The 21949-nt window shown below is 45.7% G+C and overlaps 1 protein-coding gene across 1 annotated transcript in view; it reads left to right on the forward strand.

The window, feature by feature from the left end:
* The window catches only part of TPO (thyroid peroxidase), an 86837-nt gene that overhangs the window by 40911 nt on the left and 23977 nt on the right, over nt 1-21949 (forward strand). Inside the window, 2 exon segments of the mRNA XM_030799838.1 lie at nt 15181-15403; nt 15406-15698. Of these exon segments, the coding sequence (XP_030655698.1) occupies nt 15181-15403; nt 15406-15698 (516 nt within the window).

Below are 21949 nucleotides of genomic sequence, written 5' to 3' on the forward strand. Positions count from 1 at the left end.
TGATGCCCCTGGAGACCCCCGCAGAGGTTCTGGGGGGTCCGGGCACTGGCTCCTTCGGGGCTCCCTACTGGATCTCATGGGAAAGGCGAGTGCTCTCATCAGCCATGTCACTCTCCAATCGCCTCCTTTCTTTTTAGGGCTCAGTTATAGTGAGCCCGGTCACACCAGGTACCATCTCTCTGCCCTATTTCAACTTTCTGTTCTGGCTGTTCTGGGCCAGCCTCTCTTTCACGGGGCAGCACTGGTGTTGACAGCACTTCCCTTCCACACGGAGCACATGCTTGTGGGACCCTGAAGGCAGAAAGGCTGGGGCAGGTGCTGTGGGCAGCAGGGAGGGAGGGGCTGGACCATCTCAGGTGGGGAGCCTGCAGGGCTTGTTCCCAGGAGCTGAGGAGCTGACTCCAGACCTCAGGGCTCTGCGCTAAGGGCCCTGGACACAAACCCAGGGCACGAACAAGAGGCAAACCCTCAGGGGAAGACTTGAAAATATGGAATCACAGGGAATTGTTATCTTCATTCTATAAAGAGCTCTTATAAAGCAATGAGAAAAAAATAAACACCCAATGGAATAAACACCCGATGTGAATAGGAAAATTACAAGAAAACCCAAATATGTGTGTGTAGGTAAACACACACACACACACACACACACACACACATAGATATCAATGAAAGATAAATGAACAGCAAGATGCTGTTTTTAAACATACAAACTGGAAAGAAATTACAAAATTTTAATTTAGTGTTGTTGAGGGTATTGAGAAATGATTTGCATCCATACATTGCTGTGCAAAAGTAAACTGGTGAATACATTCGGGACACGATGTGACATAGATATGAAATGAAATCAAGCCCATTCACACCACCACAAGAATTTTTCCTAAGGACAATGTCAAAACTGCCCATAGAAGTGGGTGAATATATTTGTTTGTCACAATTGTTTATGTCACCAAAATACTGAAAAATTTTAAATGTTGATCACAGGCTATGAGCATGAGAAATACAAGCAACTTTAGGCAATCATGTTATACAGTGATATTATGGAAATGGTGAAATGTTGCCCGGGTTAGTAAAATTTTAGATGATATTCTACTTGTCACTTTCTTATTTCAAAATGTTCATTATTGAGCATATATTATCTTTGTACTTAGAGAAAAATAACAATAAAATTATTTGTAAACAATTTTAAAAATAAAAGGCAAGACCACATCTGGCAGGGAGGACACCTGCGTGCCCACGGGTGAGAATGTGGGAGAGGCCCCAGGGTGGGTCTCCAAGGCACTTTCCAGGGCTCTTTGTGTCAGGCCTAAGCCCCCTGGCTTGCAGTTAACAGCGTCCATCAATTATTCAGATCCTGTCCATCCCCAGGGCAGCTTTCAGTAGTTGAGTGATTGAGCTAACAGTCACTCCAGTGAGATGAAAAATATACGGTATACTCTAGGAGTAGCTCCATAAACCCGACAGATGACACATCATAAATCAGTGCTTTTAAATGTTTGATGTCCTTTACACTCAAAGCATCCAGTTTGGTCTCTGAGTATTTACGGTGGAGTGCGAGGGTGGAAGTTCTTCGTGAGCTTGGAGCAAGTTGGGACTTTTGAATCCCAAAGCAAAACAGAAAATGATCCACACAATTTATCATATCTATGTTTGTTCAATTTTCCTAAGAGAAACATGTTTCCAGCAACTACACGAGACTATAAATTAAAGTGTTTTGAGTCTCTGACTACTGACTCACTCAGCCCAGGGAGCCGTGAGAGCTTCGCAGCATCCTCTATTTTAGGACTGGGCTTTTCTTCATGACCTTGCTCCTTCTGGTCTCAGCTAAGTGGAGATGCAGCCAGCCCGATGATGTTCCACTGGGCGCTGCAAACCCCCCATCCACTGCAGAAAATATGTAGCTATGAATGTATCAAAAACCTCAAAGCTATACAAGCCTCCTCATGCACACCAATGTGTATCTCTAGGTACATAATACAAAGTGGAGTTAGTGGATTATGAATGATGTTCATGTTGGAATTTTTTATTTCCGTAGGTTTCTGGGGAACAGGTGGTGTTTGGTTACATGAGTAAGTTCTTTCGTGGTGATTCGTGAGATTTTGGTGCACCCATCACCCATGCAGTATACACTGAACACAATTTGTAGCCTTTTATCCCTCACTCCCTTCCTACCCTTTCCCCCTGAGTCCCCAAAGTCCACTGTGTCATTCTTACACCTTTACATCCTCATAGCTGAGGTCCCACTTATGAGTGAGAACATAAAATGTTTGGTTTTCAATTCCTGAGTTACTTCACTTAGAATAATAGTCTCCAATCTCAACCAGGTCGCTGCAAATGCCATTATTTCACTCCTTTTTATGGCTGAGTAGTATTCCATCGTATATATAAAATCACAGTTTCTTTATCCACTTGTTGATTGATGGGCATTTGCGTTGCTTCCACAGTTTGGCAATTGTGGATTCTGCGGCTATAAACACGCGTGTGCCCATACATTTTTCGTATAATGACTTCTTTTCCTCTGGGTAGATACCCAGGAATGGGATTGCTGGATCAAATAGTAGTTCTACTTTTAGTTCTTTAAGGAATCTCCACGGTGTTTTTCCATAGTGGTTGTACTAATTTACATTCCCACCAGCAGGGTAGAAGTGTTGTTCCCTTTTCACCACATCCACACCAACATCTATTGTTTGTTGATTTTTTTATTATGGCCATTCTTGCCAGAGTAAGGTGCTATTGCATTGTGTTTTGATTTGCATTTCCCTGATCATTAGTGATGTTGAGCATTTTTTCATATGTTTGTTGGCCATGTGTATGTCTTCTTTTGAGAATTCTCTATTCATGTCCTTATCCCACTTTTTGATGGGATTGTTTGGTTTTTCTTACTGATTTGTTTGAGTTCATTGTGGATTCTGGACATTAATCCTTTGTCAGATGTGTAGATTGTGAAGATTTTTTCCCACTCTGTGAGTTGTCTGTTTACTCTGCTGACTGTTCCTTTTGCTGTGCAAAAACTCTTTAGTTTAAAAGTCCCAACTATTTATCTTTGTTTTTATTGACTTTGCTTTTGTGTTCTTGGTCATTAAATCCTTGCCTGAGCCAATATCTAGAAGAGTTTTTCCAATCTTATCGTCTAGAGTTTTTACAGTTTCAGGTCTTAGACTTAAGTCCTTGATCCATCTTGAGTTGTTTTTGTATAAGGTGAGAGATGAGGATCTAGTTTCATTCTCCCTACACATGGCTTGCCAATTATCACAGCATCATCAGTTGTGTAGGGTGTCCTTTGCCCACTTTATGTTTTTGTTTGCATTGTGGAAGATCAATTGGCTGTAAGTATTTGGGTTTATTTCTGGGTTCTCTATTCTGTTCCATTCATCTATGTGTTTATTTTTGTACCAGTGCTATGCTGTTTTGGTGACTATGGCCTTATAGTATAGTTTGAAATCAAGTAATGTAATGCCTCCAGATTTGTTCCTTCTGCTTAGTTTTGCTTTGGCTATGCAGGCTCTTTTTTGATTCCATATGAATTTTAGGATTTTTTTTTCTAATTTGATGAAGAATGATGGTGGTATTTTGATGGGAATTGTGTTGAATTTGTAGATTGCTTTTGGCAGTATGGTTGTTTTCACAATATTGACTCTACCTATCCATGTGCATGCGATGTGTCCCATTTGTATGTGTTGTCTGTGTTTTTTTTAAGCAGTGTTTTGTTTTGTAGTTTTCCTTGTAGAGGTCTTTCACCTCCTTGATTAGGTATATTTCTAAGTATTTTCTTTTTTTGCAGCTATTGTAGAAGGGATTGAGTTCTTGATTTGATTCTCAGCTTGGTCGCTGTTGGTGTATAGAAGAGCTACTGATTTGTATCCAGAAATTTTTCTGAATTATTTTATCAGTTCTAGGAGCTTTCTGGAGGAGTCTTTAGGGTTTTCTAGGTAAACAATCATATCATCAGCAAACAGCAACAGTTTGACTTCCTCTTCACCGATTTGGATGCCCTTTATTTCTTTTGTCTGATTGCTCTGGCTAGGACTTCGAGTACTATGTTGAAGAGGAGTGGTGAGAGTGGGCATCCTTGTCTTGTTCCAGTTCCTAGAGGAAATGCTTTCAACTTTTCCCCATTCAGAATTATGTTGGCTGTGAGTTTCTCATAGATGGCTTTTGTTTCATTGAGATATTTCCCTTGTATGCCGATTTTGCTGAGTTTTAATCATAAAGGGATGTTGGATCTTGTTGAATGCTTTTTATGCATCTATCGAGATGATCATGTGATTTCTGCTTTTGATTCTGTTTACATGGTGTATCACATTTATTGACTTGTGTATGTGAAGCCATCCCTGCATCCCTGGTATGAAACCCACCTGATCATGGTGGATTATCTTTTTGATATGCATTGGATTTGGTTAGCTAGTATTTTGTTAAGGATTTTAGCATCTATGTTCATCAGGGATATTGGTCTGTAGTTTTCTTTTTTGGTTGTGTCCTCTTCTGGTTTTACTATTAGGGTGATACTGGCCTCACAGAATGATTTGGGAAAGGTTGCCTGTTTCTCTATCTTGTGGAGTAGTGTGAATAGGATTGGTAACAATTCTTCTTTGAATGTCTGGCAGAATTCTGCTGTGAATCTGTCTAGTCCTGGACTTTTTTTGTTGGTAATTTTTGTATTACCATTTCAGTCTTACTGCTTCTTATTGTTCAAGGTATCTAATTCTTCCTGATTTAAGCTAGGAGGGTTATATCTTTCCGGGAATTTATTCATCTCTTCTAGGTTTCCTAGTTGATGGGCATAAAGGTGTTCATAGTAGCCATGAATGATCTTTTGTATTTCAGTGGTGTCAGTTGTAATAGCTCCCATTTTGCTTCTAATTGAGCTTATTTGGATTTTCTCTCTTCTTTTCTTGGTTAACCTTGCTAATGGCCTATCAATTTTATTTATCTTTTCAAAGAACCAGGTTTTTGTTTCATTTATCTTTTGTATTTTTGTTGTTGTTGTTGTTTCAATTTCATTTAGTTCTGCTCTGATCTTGGTTATTTCCTTTCTTCTGCTGGGTTTGGGTTTGGTTTGTTCTTGTTTCTCTAATTCCTTAAGGTGTAACCTTAGATTGTCAGTTTGTGCTTTTCAGATTTTTTATGTAGGCATTTAGGGCTATGAACTTTCCTCTTAGCACCGCCTTTGCTGTATCCTAGAGGTTTCGATAGGTTGTGTCATTATTGTCGTTCAGTTCAAAGAATTTTTTTTTTTTTTGAGATGGAGTTTCGCTCTTGTTGCCCAGGCTGGAGTGTAGTGGCACAATCTCGGCTGACTGCAACCTCCACCTCCCAGGTTCAAGTGATTCTCCTCCCTCAGGATCCCGAGTAGCTGGGATTATAGGCATCCACCACCACGCCCAGCTAATCTTTTGTATTTTTAGTAGAGATTGGGTTTCACCATGTTGGCCAGACTGGTGTCGAACTCCTGATCTCAGGTGATCCACCGGCCTCGGCCTCCCAAAGCACTGGGATTACAGGCGTGAGCCATCGCGCCTGGTCCCGAAGAATTTTTTAATTTCCATCTTGATTTCATTTTTGACACAGTGTCATTCAGGAGCAGGTTATTTATTTTCCATGTATTTGCATGGTTTTGAAGGTTCCTTTTGGAGTTGATTTCCAGTTTTATTCTACTGTGGTGTGAGAGAGTGCTGATATAATTTCAATTTTCTTAAATTTATTGAGGCTCATTTTGAGACCTATCATATGGTCTGTCTCGGAGAAAGTTCCATTTGCTGTTGAATAGAATGTGTATTCTGCAGTTGTTGGGTAGAATGTTCTGTAAATACCTGTTAAGTCCATTTGTTCCAGGGTATAGTTTAAATCCACTGTTTCTTTGTTGACTTTCTGTCTTGATGACCTGTCTAGTGCTGTCAGTGGAGTGTTGCAGTCCCCCACTATTACTGTGTTGCCGTCTATCTCATTTCTCAGTTCTATTAGTAATTGTTTTATCAATTTGGGAGCTCCAGTGTTAGGTGCATATTTATTTAGGATTGTGATATTTTCCTGTTGGACGCGGCCTTTTATCATTATATAATGACCCTCTTTGTCTTTTTTAACCACTGTTGCTTTAAAGTTTATTTTGTCTGATCTAAGAATAGCTACCCTGCTCGCTTTTGGTGTCCATTTGCATGGAATGCCTTTTTCTACTCCTTTACCTTAAGTTTTTGTGAGTCCTTATGTGTTAGGCATGTCTCTTGAAGGCAACAGATGGTTGGTGAATTCTTATCCATTCTGCAATTCTGTATCTTTTAAGTGGAGCATTTAGACCATTTACATTCAATGTTAGTATTGAGATGTGAGGTATCATTCCATTCATTGTGCTATTTGTTGCCTGTATACCTTGGGTTTTTGTGATTTTGCTGTTTTTTTTTTCATTGTATTTTTGTTTTATAGGTCCTGTGAGATTTATGCTTCAAAGAGGTTGTGTTTTGATGTGTTTCCAGGATTTGTTTCAAGATTTAGAGCTCCTTTTAGCAGTTCTCGTAGTGCTGCCTTGGTAGGGGTGAATTTTTTCATCATTTGTTTGTCTAAGAAAGATTGTTATCTTTCCTTCATTTATGAAGCTTAGCTTTGCTGGATACCACATTTTTGGTGGATAATTGTTTTGTCTGAGGAGGCTGAAGATGGGCCCCAATCCCTTCTAGCTTGTAGGGTTTCTGCTGAGAAATCTGCTGTTAATCTGATAGGTTTTTACTTTGTAGATTACCTGGTGTTTTTGTCTCACAGCTCTTAAGATTCTTTTCTTCATCTTAACTTTAGGTAACCTGATGACAATGTGCCTGGGCAATGGCAATGATCTTTTAGCAATGAATTCTCCAGGTGTTCTTTGAGCCTCTTGTATTTGGTGTCTAGGTCTCCAGCAAGGCCAGGGAGGTTTTCCTCGATTATTCCCCAAAATAAACTTTCCAAACTTTTAGATTTCTCTTCTTCCTCAGGAATGCTAATTATTCCTAGGTTTGGTCATTTGACCTAATCCCAGACGTCTTGGAGGCTTTCTTCATATTTTCTTATTCTTTTTTCTTTGTCTTTGTTGGATTGGGTTAATCTGAAGACCTTGTCTTTGAGCTCTGAAGTTCTTTCTTTTGCTTGTTTGATTCTATTGCTGAGACTTTCCAGTACATTTTGAATTTCTCTAAGTGTGTCCAATGTTTCCTGAAGTTTTGATTGTTTTTTATTTGTGATATCTATTTCCTTGAATATTTCTCCCTTCACTTCTTGTATCATTTTTCTGATTTCCTTACATTGGGCTTTGTCTTTCTCTGGTGCCTTCCTGATTAGCTTAATAACTAACCTTCTGAATTCTTTTTCAGGTAAATCAGGGATTTCTCCTTGGTTTGGATCCATTGCCAGTGAGCTAGTGTGATTTTGGGGGGTGTTAAAGAGCCTTGTTTTGTTATATTATCAGAGCTGGATTTCTGGTTCCTTCTCATTTGGATAGTCTCTGTCAGAGGGAAGGTCTAGGGCTCAAGGCTGTTGTTCAGATTCTTTCATCCCACGGGGTGTTCCCTGGATGTGATTCGTACTCTCCATGTTTCCTAGGGATGTGGCTTCCTGAGAGCTAAGGTATAGTGATCGTTATCTCTCTTCTGGATCTAGCCACCAAGTTCAAATTGTTACAAAGTTCAGCTGGAGGTTTCCTTCTCCCTGTGGCCTTTTTCAGGTGCCTCTGGCAGCCCTCCTGAAGCACCCCTGTGAGGCGAGGTGAAAATGGCTTCCTAGGGGACCCAGAGAGCCCACAGGGCTTTTCCAGCTGCTTCCTCTACTCCTGTATTCCACTCGGCTCTCTAAATTGACTCAGCCCCGGGTAAAGTCAGAATCTTCTTCCGTAATCTAGACCTTCAGGTTCCGCAGTGGGGGTGCATGTTCGGGGTGGACCATCTCTCCCACTTCCGCAGTTTGGGCACTCACAGTATTTGGGGTGTCTCCCGAGTCCTGTAGGAGCCATCCGCATCCTTCAGAGGGTCTGCGGGTTCTCTTGGCTTTCCTAATGTATTCCTGCCGTCGTTCTGGAGCAAAAGTTCACGACGTGAGCCTCCACACACTGCTCTGTTTGTCCGAGTGAGAGCTGAAATCTAGTCCTGCCTCTTGTCCGCCAGGATCCGTCACAAAAAATCCTCCTCATGTTGGAATTTTAATAGGTACTCCCAAATTTCTCTGCAGCAATGAGATGGTGAATTGTATTTTCTAATTGATTACTTCTCAGCAATAATTAATCTTACATAATTCCTATTATTTTCCAATGCAGCAAAGAAGAAAACCTTGAATTTTACATTATTGGCTTTAAAGCCTGTATCTGTATCTCTTTTGTTGACCTAAAGCAAGAAGCTGAGGTACAAAATACATTTTAGAGCGTTTACTTGAGCCAAAATGAGAATAGCTGCCCAGAATACTTAGACACAAATAACCTTAGATGTCAGCTTTGTTAGATCTTTGTTGCAAACAGGTTTCAAAGGCGAAAAAGGTAGACAAGGAGTGAGCCTTGGTCCTTCACTCTGTATGATTGCTTGGCTTTTCATTTTGTTTACGGTGCCATTATTCACAAATTTAGGTCGATTTTAGTCAATTTTTTTTTCTTCTCTATGACATCTAAATTGTTATCTTACTGAGCAGGTCTTCCTTATCTGATATATATAATAATATATATATAAATAAATATATTTTTCTATATTTTATTTTAAACATATTAAGAACTGGGCTTGATATACAACTTTGTTTTATTAGGAATCTACTTTGTGTAGATAAAATACTGCTTTAGTGAGTAACATTTTAAAAAGCCATGGTGAGAGCAGTATCCTGGCTCTGTTCCTTAGATAAAGGGCATGATTCTGATGTTTTTCCTCACATACGGTGTCTACTAGGAATTTCTGCTAGACAACTTCAGTTAGAAATGTGCAAATCTTTGTTTGTAATTTCCCAGGAATTTTAATGAGGCTTGTGGGTTCCAGCTTTACTCAATGCCTTCCCAGCATCGGCGGGGAGGCCACAGGGCTTCCACTTCACTTCATTATCGTATGAGCTACACTGGTAGATTTCCATGGCCTGCATGATGGTGATGCAGGTTTTCATTTATTCTTGGATTGAATTTGCTAATACTTTATTTGAAATATTGCATCTCTCTTCATAAGCAGAGTTGTGCTACAGTGCTCTTTTCTGACACTGCACCTATTTGGGTGTTACAAACACACCAGCAATTGACAGTGGTCAGGGGCTGCCCATTCTTTTACTACGCTCAGGATTACCTTGTGTAAAATCAAATTTGGGTTCTTTGTTTTGAACAACTGGGAGAACTTATTTGTGACTCTGGTCCTGATAACCTCTGGGGTGGCAGATCTTTAGTTATGGGCTCCGTTCTGGGTGCAGTTAGTCTATTCGAGCCCATAAGTCTTTCCTGTTCTTTATTTTCTGTTACTTTCCTATTACGCCTTTTCATCTACTTCACATTTCTCACTCTCTTATGGTAACAGCAAGTTGAGTTACATTCACTGTGTTGTGCTTTTCGACAAGTGTAGTTAAGACTATGTATTTTCCTATGACCACCCCCCACACACAGATTTTGATACATGGTCCTTACATTGATGTTAGTTCAAAATAGGTTTTAATTTAAATAAGAACTTCTTACATTAAACTTGAGCACCCACATGTAAGTGTAATTTCACATAAATGTAAAACTTAAACTGTGCCTGACTCTCCTGACACGTGGCTCTTCCTCTCCATCCCTCTTTGCTAGACTCTCCTCCTCCTCACTCCCGTGTTCTCCACTCATGCCCCTGCCCCCAAACCAGATCACTTGACTCCCAAATGTTGATATTTGAAGTGTGTGTGTAGGGGGAAGGGGGCGTGATAAATGAAACTAGAATCGTAAGAAGCTGGTGTAGACAGCATAGTGGGTTCAAAGGGATTCACTGGGCACCCCGTTTTAATCAGCATGCCCTTGCTGTGATCTGAGTGCTCATGGCATGCCCTTCCCATGATCCTGATGTTCATGGTGTGCCCTTCCCATGATCCTGATGCTCATGGTGTGCCCTTCCCATGATCCTGATGCTCATGGTGTGCCCTTCCCATGATCTGAAAGTTCATATCTCATGCCCTTCCCGTGATCTGAATGTTCATAGCATACTCATCTCATTCTTTGCGTGCTCATAGTATGCTCTTCCTGTGATCTGAGTGCTGATATCATGCCCTTCCCATGATGCAAATGCTCACAGCATGCACTTCCTGTGATCTGAATGCTCATAGAGTGCCCTTCCTGTGATCCAAATGCTCATGGCATGCCATTTCCATGACCTGAATGCTCATGGCATTCCCTTCCTGTGTTCTGAATGCTTATAGAGTGCCCTTCACATGATCTCAGTGCTCATGGTGTGCCCTTTCTGTGATCCAAATACTCATGCTATGTCCTTCCCTTGATCCAAATGCTCATGGTGTGTCCTTCTGATGATCTGAGTACTCATAGTGTGCTTTTCCCACGATATGAGTGGTCATGGTGTGCCCTTTCCATGATATGAATGCTCACTCGGCTACACCTAAAGAAGTCATGCACAAGCATTTTCTCTTGAATGCTGTTAACATAAACAAGACTATGCTGAGTACACGTTCTGTATCTTGGATTCTCACTCAGTAGTGATGCGTCCTGGAAATTCCCCCAATGGAGCTCCAAGTCCTCCCTGCTCACGGCTGGACTGTTCCACACTCCGGGTCACAGCCATGGGTGTGCCCTTCTGTGTTGCAGCCTCTGCCACAATGTGGATCACCAGAAGTGACACTGCCAGGTTGGAAGGCAGCTTTAGCACTGCTGTGCTGGTACTACTGTCTAAAAATCCTGTGACCCTCACAGCAACGACTGAGTGTACCCCTTACCCACGTTCGCCATCCACGCTAGCAACAGCCTTGTTTTTTTCTCATTTTTTTCTGCTTGTTTGGCGGCAAAAGAAAAAAAGAGATATTTTGTTGTTACATTAGTTGCTTTCCCTGAATGTTAGTGAATTTTAAACTTGTCCTTTATTTTTTTTTTTTTTGGCAATTTGTATTTGTTCAACAAATGATCTGTTCATAGCCTTTGTCCATTTTTCTACTATTTGACTGTTAATTGATTTTAATTGCTCCTTTCCACTCTAGATGTTAACTCTCTCTCACTTTTCTTACGAATAGTTTTCTCCAGCCCCATCAATACAGAACTGTCAGTATGAAGCACTTTCATATTTTATAAGGCCAGGTCTACTTATGTGTTGGTGGCTTCTAGGCTCGGTTTTGGTTCAGGAATCTCCTTTGCTCGAAGTCAACAGTGACCTAACCCTAACCCTAACCCTAACCCTAACCCTAACCCTAACCCTAACCTACCTGGGTGGTATTGCAGCATGGGTTTCCATTCCTTTTGCACAGTGGACAGTCTGGGTGTGTTTTATTCCCATCCAGATGGAAAACCAGCTGGTTCTGCCCTCCTTCTCCCACAGGCCTAGATAATGCTTTGTCACTAGAGAACTGGGGTGCGCTTCTGGGCTCTCTGTCTTCTTTTATTAACAGATTCATCTGTTCTTGTTGACAACACTGTGTGGACTTGGTCATAGCGGCCTTATAGTATATCCTATTATCTGTCAAGTCAATACTGCATCACTATTCTTTTCCCTAGTTTATTAAGGAATAAATAAATAATGGAATTTGTGTCTTCATATAAACTTTAAAATTAATTTATCCACTTCAAAATGAAAAAGTACTATCATTATTATTCTAAATGAAATTGTATTTAATTTATACATTCATTTAGAAAGAAAGGATCTTTTCCCAAATTTTTTGTATATTTAATGATGTTTTATGATTTTCTTTTTGTAGATCATGTGATTATTTTGTTAAATTTACACACCTGATTTTGATAAACTTTTTTGTCATTATGAAAGGGATTTTTTTTTTCTCCATTACCGTTCATGGTACTTTGCTAAAGAACAAAACAAAAAGAAAAGAAGGAAAAGAACAACTTTATACTTTTCCACAGATTGAAGACACTTTTTAAAGAAATGTTATCAAGTTTTTAGAATTTTTTAGGTGTTGTAGACATCTAGCATAGCATTAAGGAAAAAAGATAATTTTATTATGTTTTAAATCTTATTTTCCCTTATAGTAGTTTTACCAGCTCTTATTTTATTTTCTAGACTTCGGTCTAACTGAGGTAGTACTGAGTACCAACAATGATAGTAGATGTTTCTGCTAGTCCTTAATTTTAAATTAAATTGTTCCATTGTTTCACTGCTCGAGATAATATTTGTTATTGCTTCTACATTATATTTTAGCAATTCCAATCTATTCTATTCTATTTCTGTTTAACCAGGAATGGTAAGTAATAGTAAATTGTGTTACTGCATTTTAAGTACCTGTGATATTAATTTTTCTTCTTTAATTTGTTGACACCCTGGATAATATAACCCTATTCTCCAACATGGAACCATTCTGTGAACAGATTCTATTTGACTATGATAATTGCTGTTTTGATTGGCTGCCCTATCTTTTATTATTTTATTTAGAAGGGGATATTGATCTGTATGCTCTGTCCTTGTCCTGTTTTCATCAGAGGCCAATACAAAAGTTTCACTGACTCTGCAGAATGCACTGGGGCCCTTTTCATCTTTTCCATGGCTGAAATAGTTTGAGCAACCTTGGAGTTACCTATCCTTTCGAGATTTCATAGAAATCCACCGTCAGTGCCATCTGACCTCTGGATTTCTGATCACCTTGTCTATCTCTTCCATCCTCATTGTCCATTGGAGTTTTACATTTCTTCTTGGAAAAACTGTGGTTATTTCTATTTTGTTAGGGAGTCATCGATCTGTTCTTCATTTTCCAACGTGTTGCCATGAAACCGCATATACAGTCGCACCTGATTCTTCTCATCTCCTGCGTGCCTAGCCCTGCTCCTCTCTCACTGCAATCCTGCCTCACTCTGTGCCCTTGCTTTGTTTTCCACGCTGGGTTGTGAAGCAGGGCTTCATGTTTTCTTCCCACCAGGTCTTTTATTCATAGTTAATTATTTTAACTTCTGCATGCATTAATTTAACTTTCTCATTTATTTTTGCTTTAGCTCTCTATTCCTTAACTAAATTCTTAAAATAGCTACTTAATTTCTTTGTTTTTGTTGTTCTTATGAAAGCAATTTAAAGAGCACAGATTTTCTTCTGAGGAAGGCTTTGCTGGTGTGCTTGAATTTTCTTAACAAGCGAGTTAACTTTTCATTGATTTCTAGAGAGAATTTTAGCTCTTCTTGAGTCTCTTTGAATCAGTGAGTAGGAGAATTTGCAGCTCCTTGTTATTTATTTGTAATTTTATTATTATTTGTGCTCTTCAATTTAATTCCTCTATTTCCTCCTATTCTTGTGGCCGCTGGGCCTGTATAATCTGAAGAGCGTGCACTGAAGTTCCTGCTGTCACAGTTTTCTTGGCTTTCCTACTCTTTTGCTGAATTTCAGCTCCTGCCTGGGTTCCCTGCTGGCCACAAGTTCTCACCTCCTCTACTCTGAGCCTCGCAGGCCTCCCTGAGGGCTCTCAGTGGAAGCGCTTTTTTTTTTTTTTTTTTTTTTTTTTTTTTTTTGAGAGGGAGTCTTGCTCTGTGGCCCAGGCTGGAGTACAGTGGCCCAATCTCGGCTCACTGCAAGCTCCGCCTCCGGGTTCATGCCATTCTCCTGCCTCGGCCTCCCGAGTAGCTGGGACTACAAGCGCCCCCACCACGCCCGGACAATTTTTTGTATTTTTAGTAGAGATGGGGTTTCACCGTGTTAGCCAGGATGGTCTTGATCTCCTGACCTCATGATCCCCACCTCGGCCTCCCAAAGTGCTGGGCGCCCACCTCAGCCTCCAAAGTGCTGGGATTACAGGCGTGAGCCACCATGCCCAGCCAGAAGCGCTTTTTTAATGCATGACCTGTGGACCCTGTGCTGGCTCTGAGCCAGGGCTGGGGCGTCCTCGCTGCCCCGACCCCCAGCTGGCCCTTGGGCTGCACAGCTGCCAGGCCTGGGCGCTGCCCAGAGGGGTTCTGACGGCCTCTGCTTTGCTGCTTCACCACAAGGCCGACTCCCTCTCACCTACATTCTTTCCGCTGCACCTCCTGTGCCTGAGTCCACCAGGAGCTCGGCCTGTCTCCCTGCACCGCGCTGCACGGAGCGGCTAAGCCCTGAACAGCTGCTGGCTCGCTGGGCGCATTTCCCTAATTGACCCCAGGTCTTCTGTTCCTTCCTCCTCCTCAGTGCCCGGGCCGCGCTTTGCCCCAAGAGGAGCTTTTCCCTTATTTTCACTGGGAATAATAATGTCCTATTACGAGAAGACCCTGATCTTCAGGAAGAGTCTCTTTCGGGGTCTGTCCAACCCCGGCGATCTTGTGATTCTGGACGAGCGATTTAACCTCTTAAATCAGATAACGCCCAGGGTAGGCCCTGACCCCGTGACAACTCCCCAGGGAGGAAGAGCTGCCAGGGAAAGGGCACATGCTCTCTGCAGCCCACAGAGCTCGCCGGCATCCGGCATGGGTGACTCTTCCCAGGAAACCTGTAAATCTGGAAATAATGTTTTAGATCTCCATGTTACAGATGAGAAGATGGAAGCTGGCCACAGCCAGAGCTGGAAGGCCACCCAGGGTCTCCTCACTCCCCTCGAGCTGCCTTTACACTAAACAGTGATGCCCCCAAAACTCGGAGACCGTTTACTCATTGTGCTCCTAAACCAAGTCCATGGCACTGGAAAGAAAGAGGTCAGCTCTTCCGAAAGTCAGAAAATAAACCAGACCGAGGATTCCATGAGCAGCTAGAACAAGTCTGAGCAGGAGCGAGACTGGCTCAGGCCAGGAGCATCAGAGCTTTGGGGAGATGTGGACTCCTAGGATGTGGGGTCCATCCTCTGGGTTCAGCCTCTTCCAGGCAAGAGACTACCGGTGAGCAGGCCAGGGGGGAGGTGGGGGGGCGCTGGCTGGACCGACCCTGCAGCCTCTTCCAGGCAAGAGACCACCGGTGAGCAGGCCAGGGGGAAGGTGAGGGGACTGGCTGGACCGACCCCTGCAGAGAGAGGACTGGAGGGGCAGAAAAACGTGCGGTGCTGTGGGGTCGTCGCCGGCCTCGAGCTTCTAGAGTCTTACAAATGGTGCGCGGGGGCCCTGGGTGACCTTGAACTCCCCTTTGCCCGCAGCTCCCGGAGGAGGCCCGGCCGGCCGCGGGCGCCGCCTGTCTGCCCTTCTACCGCTCTTCGGCCGCCTGCGGCACCGGGGACCAAGGCGCGCTCTTCGGGAACCTGTCCGTGGCCAACCCGCGGCAGCAGATGAACGGGTTGACCTCATTCCTGGACGCGTCCACCGTGTATGGCAGCTCCCCGGCCCTGGAGAGGCAGCTGCGGAACTGGACCAGCGCAGAGGGCTGCTCCGCGTCCACGCGCGCCTCCGGGACTCCGGCCGTGCCTACCTGCCCTTCGCGCCGCCACGCGCGCCTGCGGCCTGTGCGCCCGCGCCCGGCATCCCCGGAGAGACCCGCGGGCCCTGCTTCCTGGCCGGGGACGGCCGCGCCAGCGAGGTCCCCTCCCTGACGGCGCTGCACACGCTGTGGCTGCGCGAGCACAACCGCCTGGCCGCGGCACTCAAGACCCTCAACGCGCACTGGAGCGCGGACGCCGTGTACCAGGAGGCGCGCAAGGTCGTGGGCGCTCTGCACCAGGTGCGCGGGGTGGTCCTGGGCGCCCTGGGTGGCTGCGGCAAAGCCGGGGGCGCCTCGTGTGGGTGTGCAGAATCGTGGCTTCTGTGTCTCAGGTACTTGCACAGCCATCATGGTCGCCCACATGGGTGTGCTCCAGGTCGTGGGGCCCTGTGTGGGTGCGCAGTCATGCTGGGCGCCCTGCATGGGCGTGTGGAGGGTCATTGTGAGCTTCTGTGCAGGGGCCGAAGGGTAACTCCGGAGCCGGCGGCCCTCGGGGGCCCCTCTGTCCCACCTGCTTACCCTCCAGCCAGCTGGTGATTATCCCACCAAGACACCAACAACCACAGCCCCCCAACAATGACATCCAGGCCACCCAGGTTTCCCGGTGCCCACAGCCAAGCTACGTGCTTTACAGATTTCAACTCATTTAATAATTCCCAGAACAACCCTTGGAGGTGGGTGGACCAGGGGTGCTGGTGTTTTTGTATTTCCGAGACAATGCAGCGAATGAAGAACCGACTCTGTGAGGATTCTGAACTAACAAGTTAGAGTCTGTTTTATACCTTTCTTCATTGTATGACTCTCTTAAGTATCACATTAGAGGGTCTTGAATGGAGACTCAAGTTGGCCTTTTATTAATTGTGTGATGGAGAAAAGCACTTACGCACCTAGAAATGTGGTCCCTGACTCTAGGGGTCTCACGGGGTGGTTATGAAGAAGGATGGGCTGTTTTATACTGAGAGTCACCATGTGTGTCTGTTGCACCAGGCCCTGTGGCAGCCTGGGCATATCCTGTCTGCAGTCCTCGCCGGGAGCCTGCGGGAAGGGCGCGTCAATCCTGTTCTAAAGGAGGCACTGGAGCCCTGTCCGAGGAGGCACAGGGGCTGTGTGTGGCACCGGCTGCTCCCGGGCACCATGCGCCCCTGCCGCTTTCTGGCCTTCACTGCACTGGGGTCCAGGCCCCAAAGGTCAGAGCGGAGGGCCTGGGAAGCCCCCATGCGCTGGCGTTAACCCTTAGTTCCTGGGTGGCGAGGGGACCTGGAGCTTCCTGGAACAGGGGCTGGCAGCAGCAGGCCCTCAGGCTTCTCCAGCAAGCACGGCAGACGAGCTCACTGTCCTAACGCACATCCACACAGCAGTGCTTGGCGGGGAGCATCAGCCGGACGGAGGAGGCTTATGTGGGTGAGAAGATCGAGTTAGAAATGAAAGCAGGAACCTTGTCACCGTGTGAAGTAGAAATCATCAGGCACCCATGTGGCTTTCAAGCAGCGACTCAGATGCTTTCCTGCTTCCTTGTGCAAACAGGAATGTAAACCCAGGAGCTGCTGAGTGGTGGAATCCAGGTCCTCGTCTCCGTGAGCCTGGACTTCCCGCCACACGCGTGGGGAGGCAGACCCCAGACGGCTGCCTTCTCCCCTCTGCTCATCCCCCTGAGGCCTTTGGCGCTCCTGTTTGCTTCCTTGCTTCTTCTGTGCCCCTTCCCTGACTGCGACCTCCACGGGGAGACATTCATCCATTTAATTCTTTCTTCTCAGGACCCACAATTTGCCAGGTTGCTTCATAAATATATGTTGAATTTGTGAATGAAGTGGAATCTCAAAAATAATTCTGGAAGTCCTGCCCTGCTGTCACCTCAGGAGCAGGATTTGGTTTGAACCTTCTTTGAGTGAGAACCTCATCCAGCCCAGGGAGCTGTGAGAAGAGCAGCTGCCTCTGATCCCTGGAGCCCGTTCACAGAGCAGGAAACGTCCAATTGTCATGCACTCTGTTGTCTTTCTTCTCCATGGAGTTCTGGGATTATTTAGAGGCATAAATTATTACCAGGCCCTGTCATTGTAGATTAGAGACAGTTTAATTCCAAATTACCGAGAATCCCACTGACCTAGAAATAATGACATTTGGTTGCTGTGGCTGTGGCTGCTGCTGCTTCTCCTCCTCCTCCTCTTCCTCCTTCTCTTCCTCCTCTTCTTCTCCTCATTCTTCTTCCTCTTCTTTTTTTTTTGAGACAGAGTCTCACTCTGTCACTCAGGCTGCAGTATAGTGGCGAGATCTTGGCTCACTGCAACCACTGCCTCCTGGGTTCAAGTGATTTTCCTACCTCAGCCTCTCAAGTAGCTGAGACCACAGACATGTGCCACCACTCCCGGCTAATTTTTGTATTTTTGGTAGACGTGGGGTTTTTCCATGTTGGCTAGGATGGTCTTGAACTCCTTTCCTCAAGTGATCTGCCTGCCTCAGGCTCCCAAAGTGCTGGGATTACAGGCCTGAGCCACCACGCCCAGCTGCCTTTTCATATTATTAATGAAATAATAACAACAGCAACCAATAGGAAGAGAGTTCTTCTCTGTTTCATATTTACCTTCCTCAATTCATTTTCTGTGTGTTCTGCTTTTAAAAAAACTGTGAACATTCTTTTCTTCTTGGTTTTACATTTCACTTTTGAATTTCCTTTTGTATTTTTTTCAGTTAATAGGTCCTCTTTGGTGCTTTTTGCAAAAACCTTTGATACATTAAAATAATAAGTTGTGTTTAACGTGTCGATAGAGCCACTGCTGCGACTTCCAGCCATATTTGAAAGATCCGCGGTGGCCTGGAAGGCTCATTTTCTCTCCCTGGTTCTACCGACTCATAGTTTGGTGACTTTGTAATCTGGATCTCTCTTCTTCTGAAAAACATTAGATAATGAAAAGAAATGCCAGGGCAACTTCATGAAAGAGAAATAGCATCCCCCCTCTATCACCCCCCAAACCCCCTACACACACACACACATACACACACACACACACACATACACACACGAGCCAGCCAGGGCCAGGCTGATGCACACATCAGCAAGAGGCAGGAAGGCTCAACTCAGAGCTGGGAGTCACAGCTTTCTCCTCCATCTGTCCACACCACGTCCCTCCTCCTTCATAGCAAGAGGCGGGAAGGCTCAACTCAGAGCTGGGAGTCACAGCTTTCTCCTCCATCTGTCCACACCACCTCCCTCCTCCTGCATCCGTCCACACCACCTCCCTCCTACTGCGTCTGTCCTCACCACACCCACTCTAATTTGTCAGGGCCCAACCACAGCCACCCCCACTCTGAGGATCTTGGCTCCTCTAATTTCTTCTGTAGAAAGCTGAGAGCTATCCCCTCCCCCAGCCCTGGGCCACAGGACTTCTGCTGTGGGCATCTTCGGGAGGGATCTGCAGGGCCGCCCTCTGCTGGTTCCTGGGATCCAGCATCTCTCGGGGGACTTGCACGTAGGAAGGGCTGATAAAGTTCTTGCTGGCTTGAGATCCCACAGGACCCCGGTTCCATAAGCCCTGCTTCCCACCAGGAGGGACCGAAGCTCTTGCCCTTCAATCCCAGCAAACCCTAGCTGCTCTATGGTGTGTCATAAAACAAGAACTCACAATCAGTTGCTCACTTTGGTGATAACTTTTGTGTTCTGCAGACAAGAAAAGAATGAGAAAGGAAACCCTTCCCAGCACAGGTTGAGGGAGGCAGAGAGGAGGTGGCCATCCTCGGGGGGTGTGAGGGAGGCAGAGAGGAGGCGGCCATCCTCAGAGAGCCTGGGTGTGCCATCCAGGCAGCATGGAGTTTAAGATAAAGACATCCCAAACATCTGGCGTGGATGTTTTCTATGCCCTGGCCATCAGATAGCAGACCTATTTCTGGAGCACAGCCTTGATTTCCCCAGATATCCAGGGACCCACAGAAGCTTTGCTTTGGATGTGTGTGGAGGTAGAACCAGACCCCGGAGGGACTGCAGATCTCCCTGGACATCCCCATCCTGGGCAGGCAGATCCACGTCTCGGGGCAGGGGCTGCATCCCCGGGCCACTCGGCTGCCGACCTTTGCTGTAGCTGAGTACTTTTTCAGATTGGTTGCTCTTCCAGAGCAAAGGAGCAGATGGATAAAGCCATGCTTCCAAGGCTGGAAAGAAAGAGAAAGGGCCATTTCTGCAGTGGGTGCTGTTGCTGCCCCACCCAGACCCCTTTATCTGCAGGGCCCCATCCCCCAGTGGCCTCCAATGTTGGCTGACAAAGTCTCCTGGTCGTTCCTCCAGGGGTAGCTGTGGAGGCTGCCCCCTGCCCTGCAGGGACAGCCAGGCCCCTGCCTCAAGGCTGGACCAAGCCCAGGTGCGCCACGCTGCAGGGCTTCCTATGGAGGAGCACAAGCCAGGCCTGGCTGTGTCACGTCCTTGGGGAGCTGGGTATCTGCTCAGCCTTCTCCCCGAGCACCCGCAGCAAGCACATGGGAGCCTCTTATTGGACTAATAGGGCATGTTGGAGAAAATGCTGAGTGATGTTGTTCTGCATAGAGCAGGGTGGGTGACTTTGAAAGCAGTCGAGAGTCAGGAGGTTCAGAGGAGCCTGTGCCAGGGGCTACGTGGCTGTTTCCCACCATCGGTGACAAGGATCGCATCTCCAGGTCTCTTCGTCCTGGTCTCCCCGTGTGCTGGGGTCCTGGCTTCCCGTCACCTTCACGCCCATCATTTTCCCAAGTGTGGACCTTTCAGTCATTCCCACTGGTGAGTTGTGAAGGCAAAGAAATGGAGAGTGGCCACAAGTCAGCACCTGGTGGCTTTGGCAGAGGCTGTGGGGAACCAGGAGGCTGGGTGAGAGCAGACATGGAGGAGCAGCTTGAAGCAGCTTGGGAAGATGAGGCCTCTACGTGGCACCACCAGCAGAGGAAGAAGACGTGGCCACCTGGGAGGTGAGCAGGAGGGGCACCTGACAGCGACGATGCCCAGGTCTGACAGTATGGTGTCCACCCAGGTCCAATAGTTCACAGTAACCATTTCCCCACGCGACAGGTAAAGAAATACCAGAAGCATTTGCAGAAGAATTGCCATGAAAATTCCAGAGAGCTGTTTACGAGGTTCAAGTGTCTTCTTTTTCTCTTTTTGAGAAAGCATCTCCTCCATCACCTGGAAGTGCAGTGGCACAATCATAGCTCACTGCAGCCTCAACCTCCTGGGCTCAAGCAATCCTCCCACCTCAGCCGCCCAAGTAGCTGGGACTAAGGGTGTGCACCACCACACCTGGCTAATTTTTAATTTTTAAAATTTTTTTGTAGAAACAGAGTCTATGTTGCCCAGGCTGGTCTTGATCTTGGGCTCAAGCAATCCTCCCACCTTGGCCTCCCAAAGTGCTAGGATTACAGGCGTGAGCCACCACGCCTGACTCAAGATTCAAGTTTTAAGGCCCCATTGGTCAGAACAAAGGGTGCTTCTGCCCAACCTGAGGACGGCTCCCAGGGGAGGCTACAGTATCTGAGCCCAATCACTTACCCGGGACATTTCAGATCAGATGAGGAGCCAGTGGGGAAGAGGAGAGACACACTGTTCAGAGCTCTGGCAGGTCGGACACTGAGGAGGCGCAGTGTCTGCAAGGCTCTGATGAAGGGCACAGGTCTGCTCTGTCAGCAGCTGGCTGGGCATGGGTGAGCTGCTGAACCTGAGGCTCAGGCCTCAGGAGTTCTCTGCCTGTGCCTGCTGTACCCCCTGGCTCACAAGTCAAACTTCAAGTAGGCAAGAAGGGGAAGAGGTGTCTTCCTTAAAATAGCTTGCACTTGAATTTGAAATTGTCTCAGTCCCTGGGCTAAAAAGAGAGAGGCCTTTTCCTTTCTATTGTAGTGAGAAGAAACCTCAGAAGGTGCTGCCTGAGTTCTGAATGTGGGAAGGACACAGACCTTCTCATGCAGTTGGGAGGAGCCCCTTGGACACCTGTGTGGTTCAGAAACGTTGCCAAATAAATTGCACCTGAGGTGGAGAGGCTGTTTGCACGATGAAGTCAGAACTACTCTCTGGGACGCTGACCCATAGCACGATGCTTCTCACCAGTGGATGAACTAGCACAAGGATGGAAACCCCACAGGGAAACATTTGGATGCTGCCTTTTCCTCCTTGTCTGTCCAGGTCTCCGAGGTGGAGCAGGACAGCGGGGGGCAGGTGCGCCCTCGGTAAAGGCCCAGACCACACAAGACTCACAGCTCTCCCTGGTCTCCCTGAAGGGCCAAATTATGTGCTTAGGAAATGCATTCTGACACCTGGAAGGAACATATTACAAGTGTGTAAATAATATTGGTTATTTTTAAACAATCTGCTTGCCTTCCTAAACTGGTAAGCTAAAAGAGAAGATTCATATTCTAGAATTATTCCTATTATATTTCATTTGGATGCAGTTTATTGACCAAAATATTCCCCTTAAATACCAAAACAACTTGACACTGATTTTTCTGTCTGAAAGAAACACTGTTAAACCTGAAAGTAGAATCTTGGT

The sequence above is a fragment of the Nomascus leucogenys genome, chromosome 19 (assembly GCF_006542625.1).
Source record: "Nomascus leucogenys isolate Asia chromosome 19, Asia_NLE_v1, whole genome shotgun sequence".
NCBI classification, from domain to species: domain Eukaryota; kingdom Metazoa; phylum Chordata; class Mammalia; order Primates; family Hylobatidae; genus Nomascus; species Nomascus leucogenys.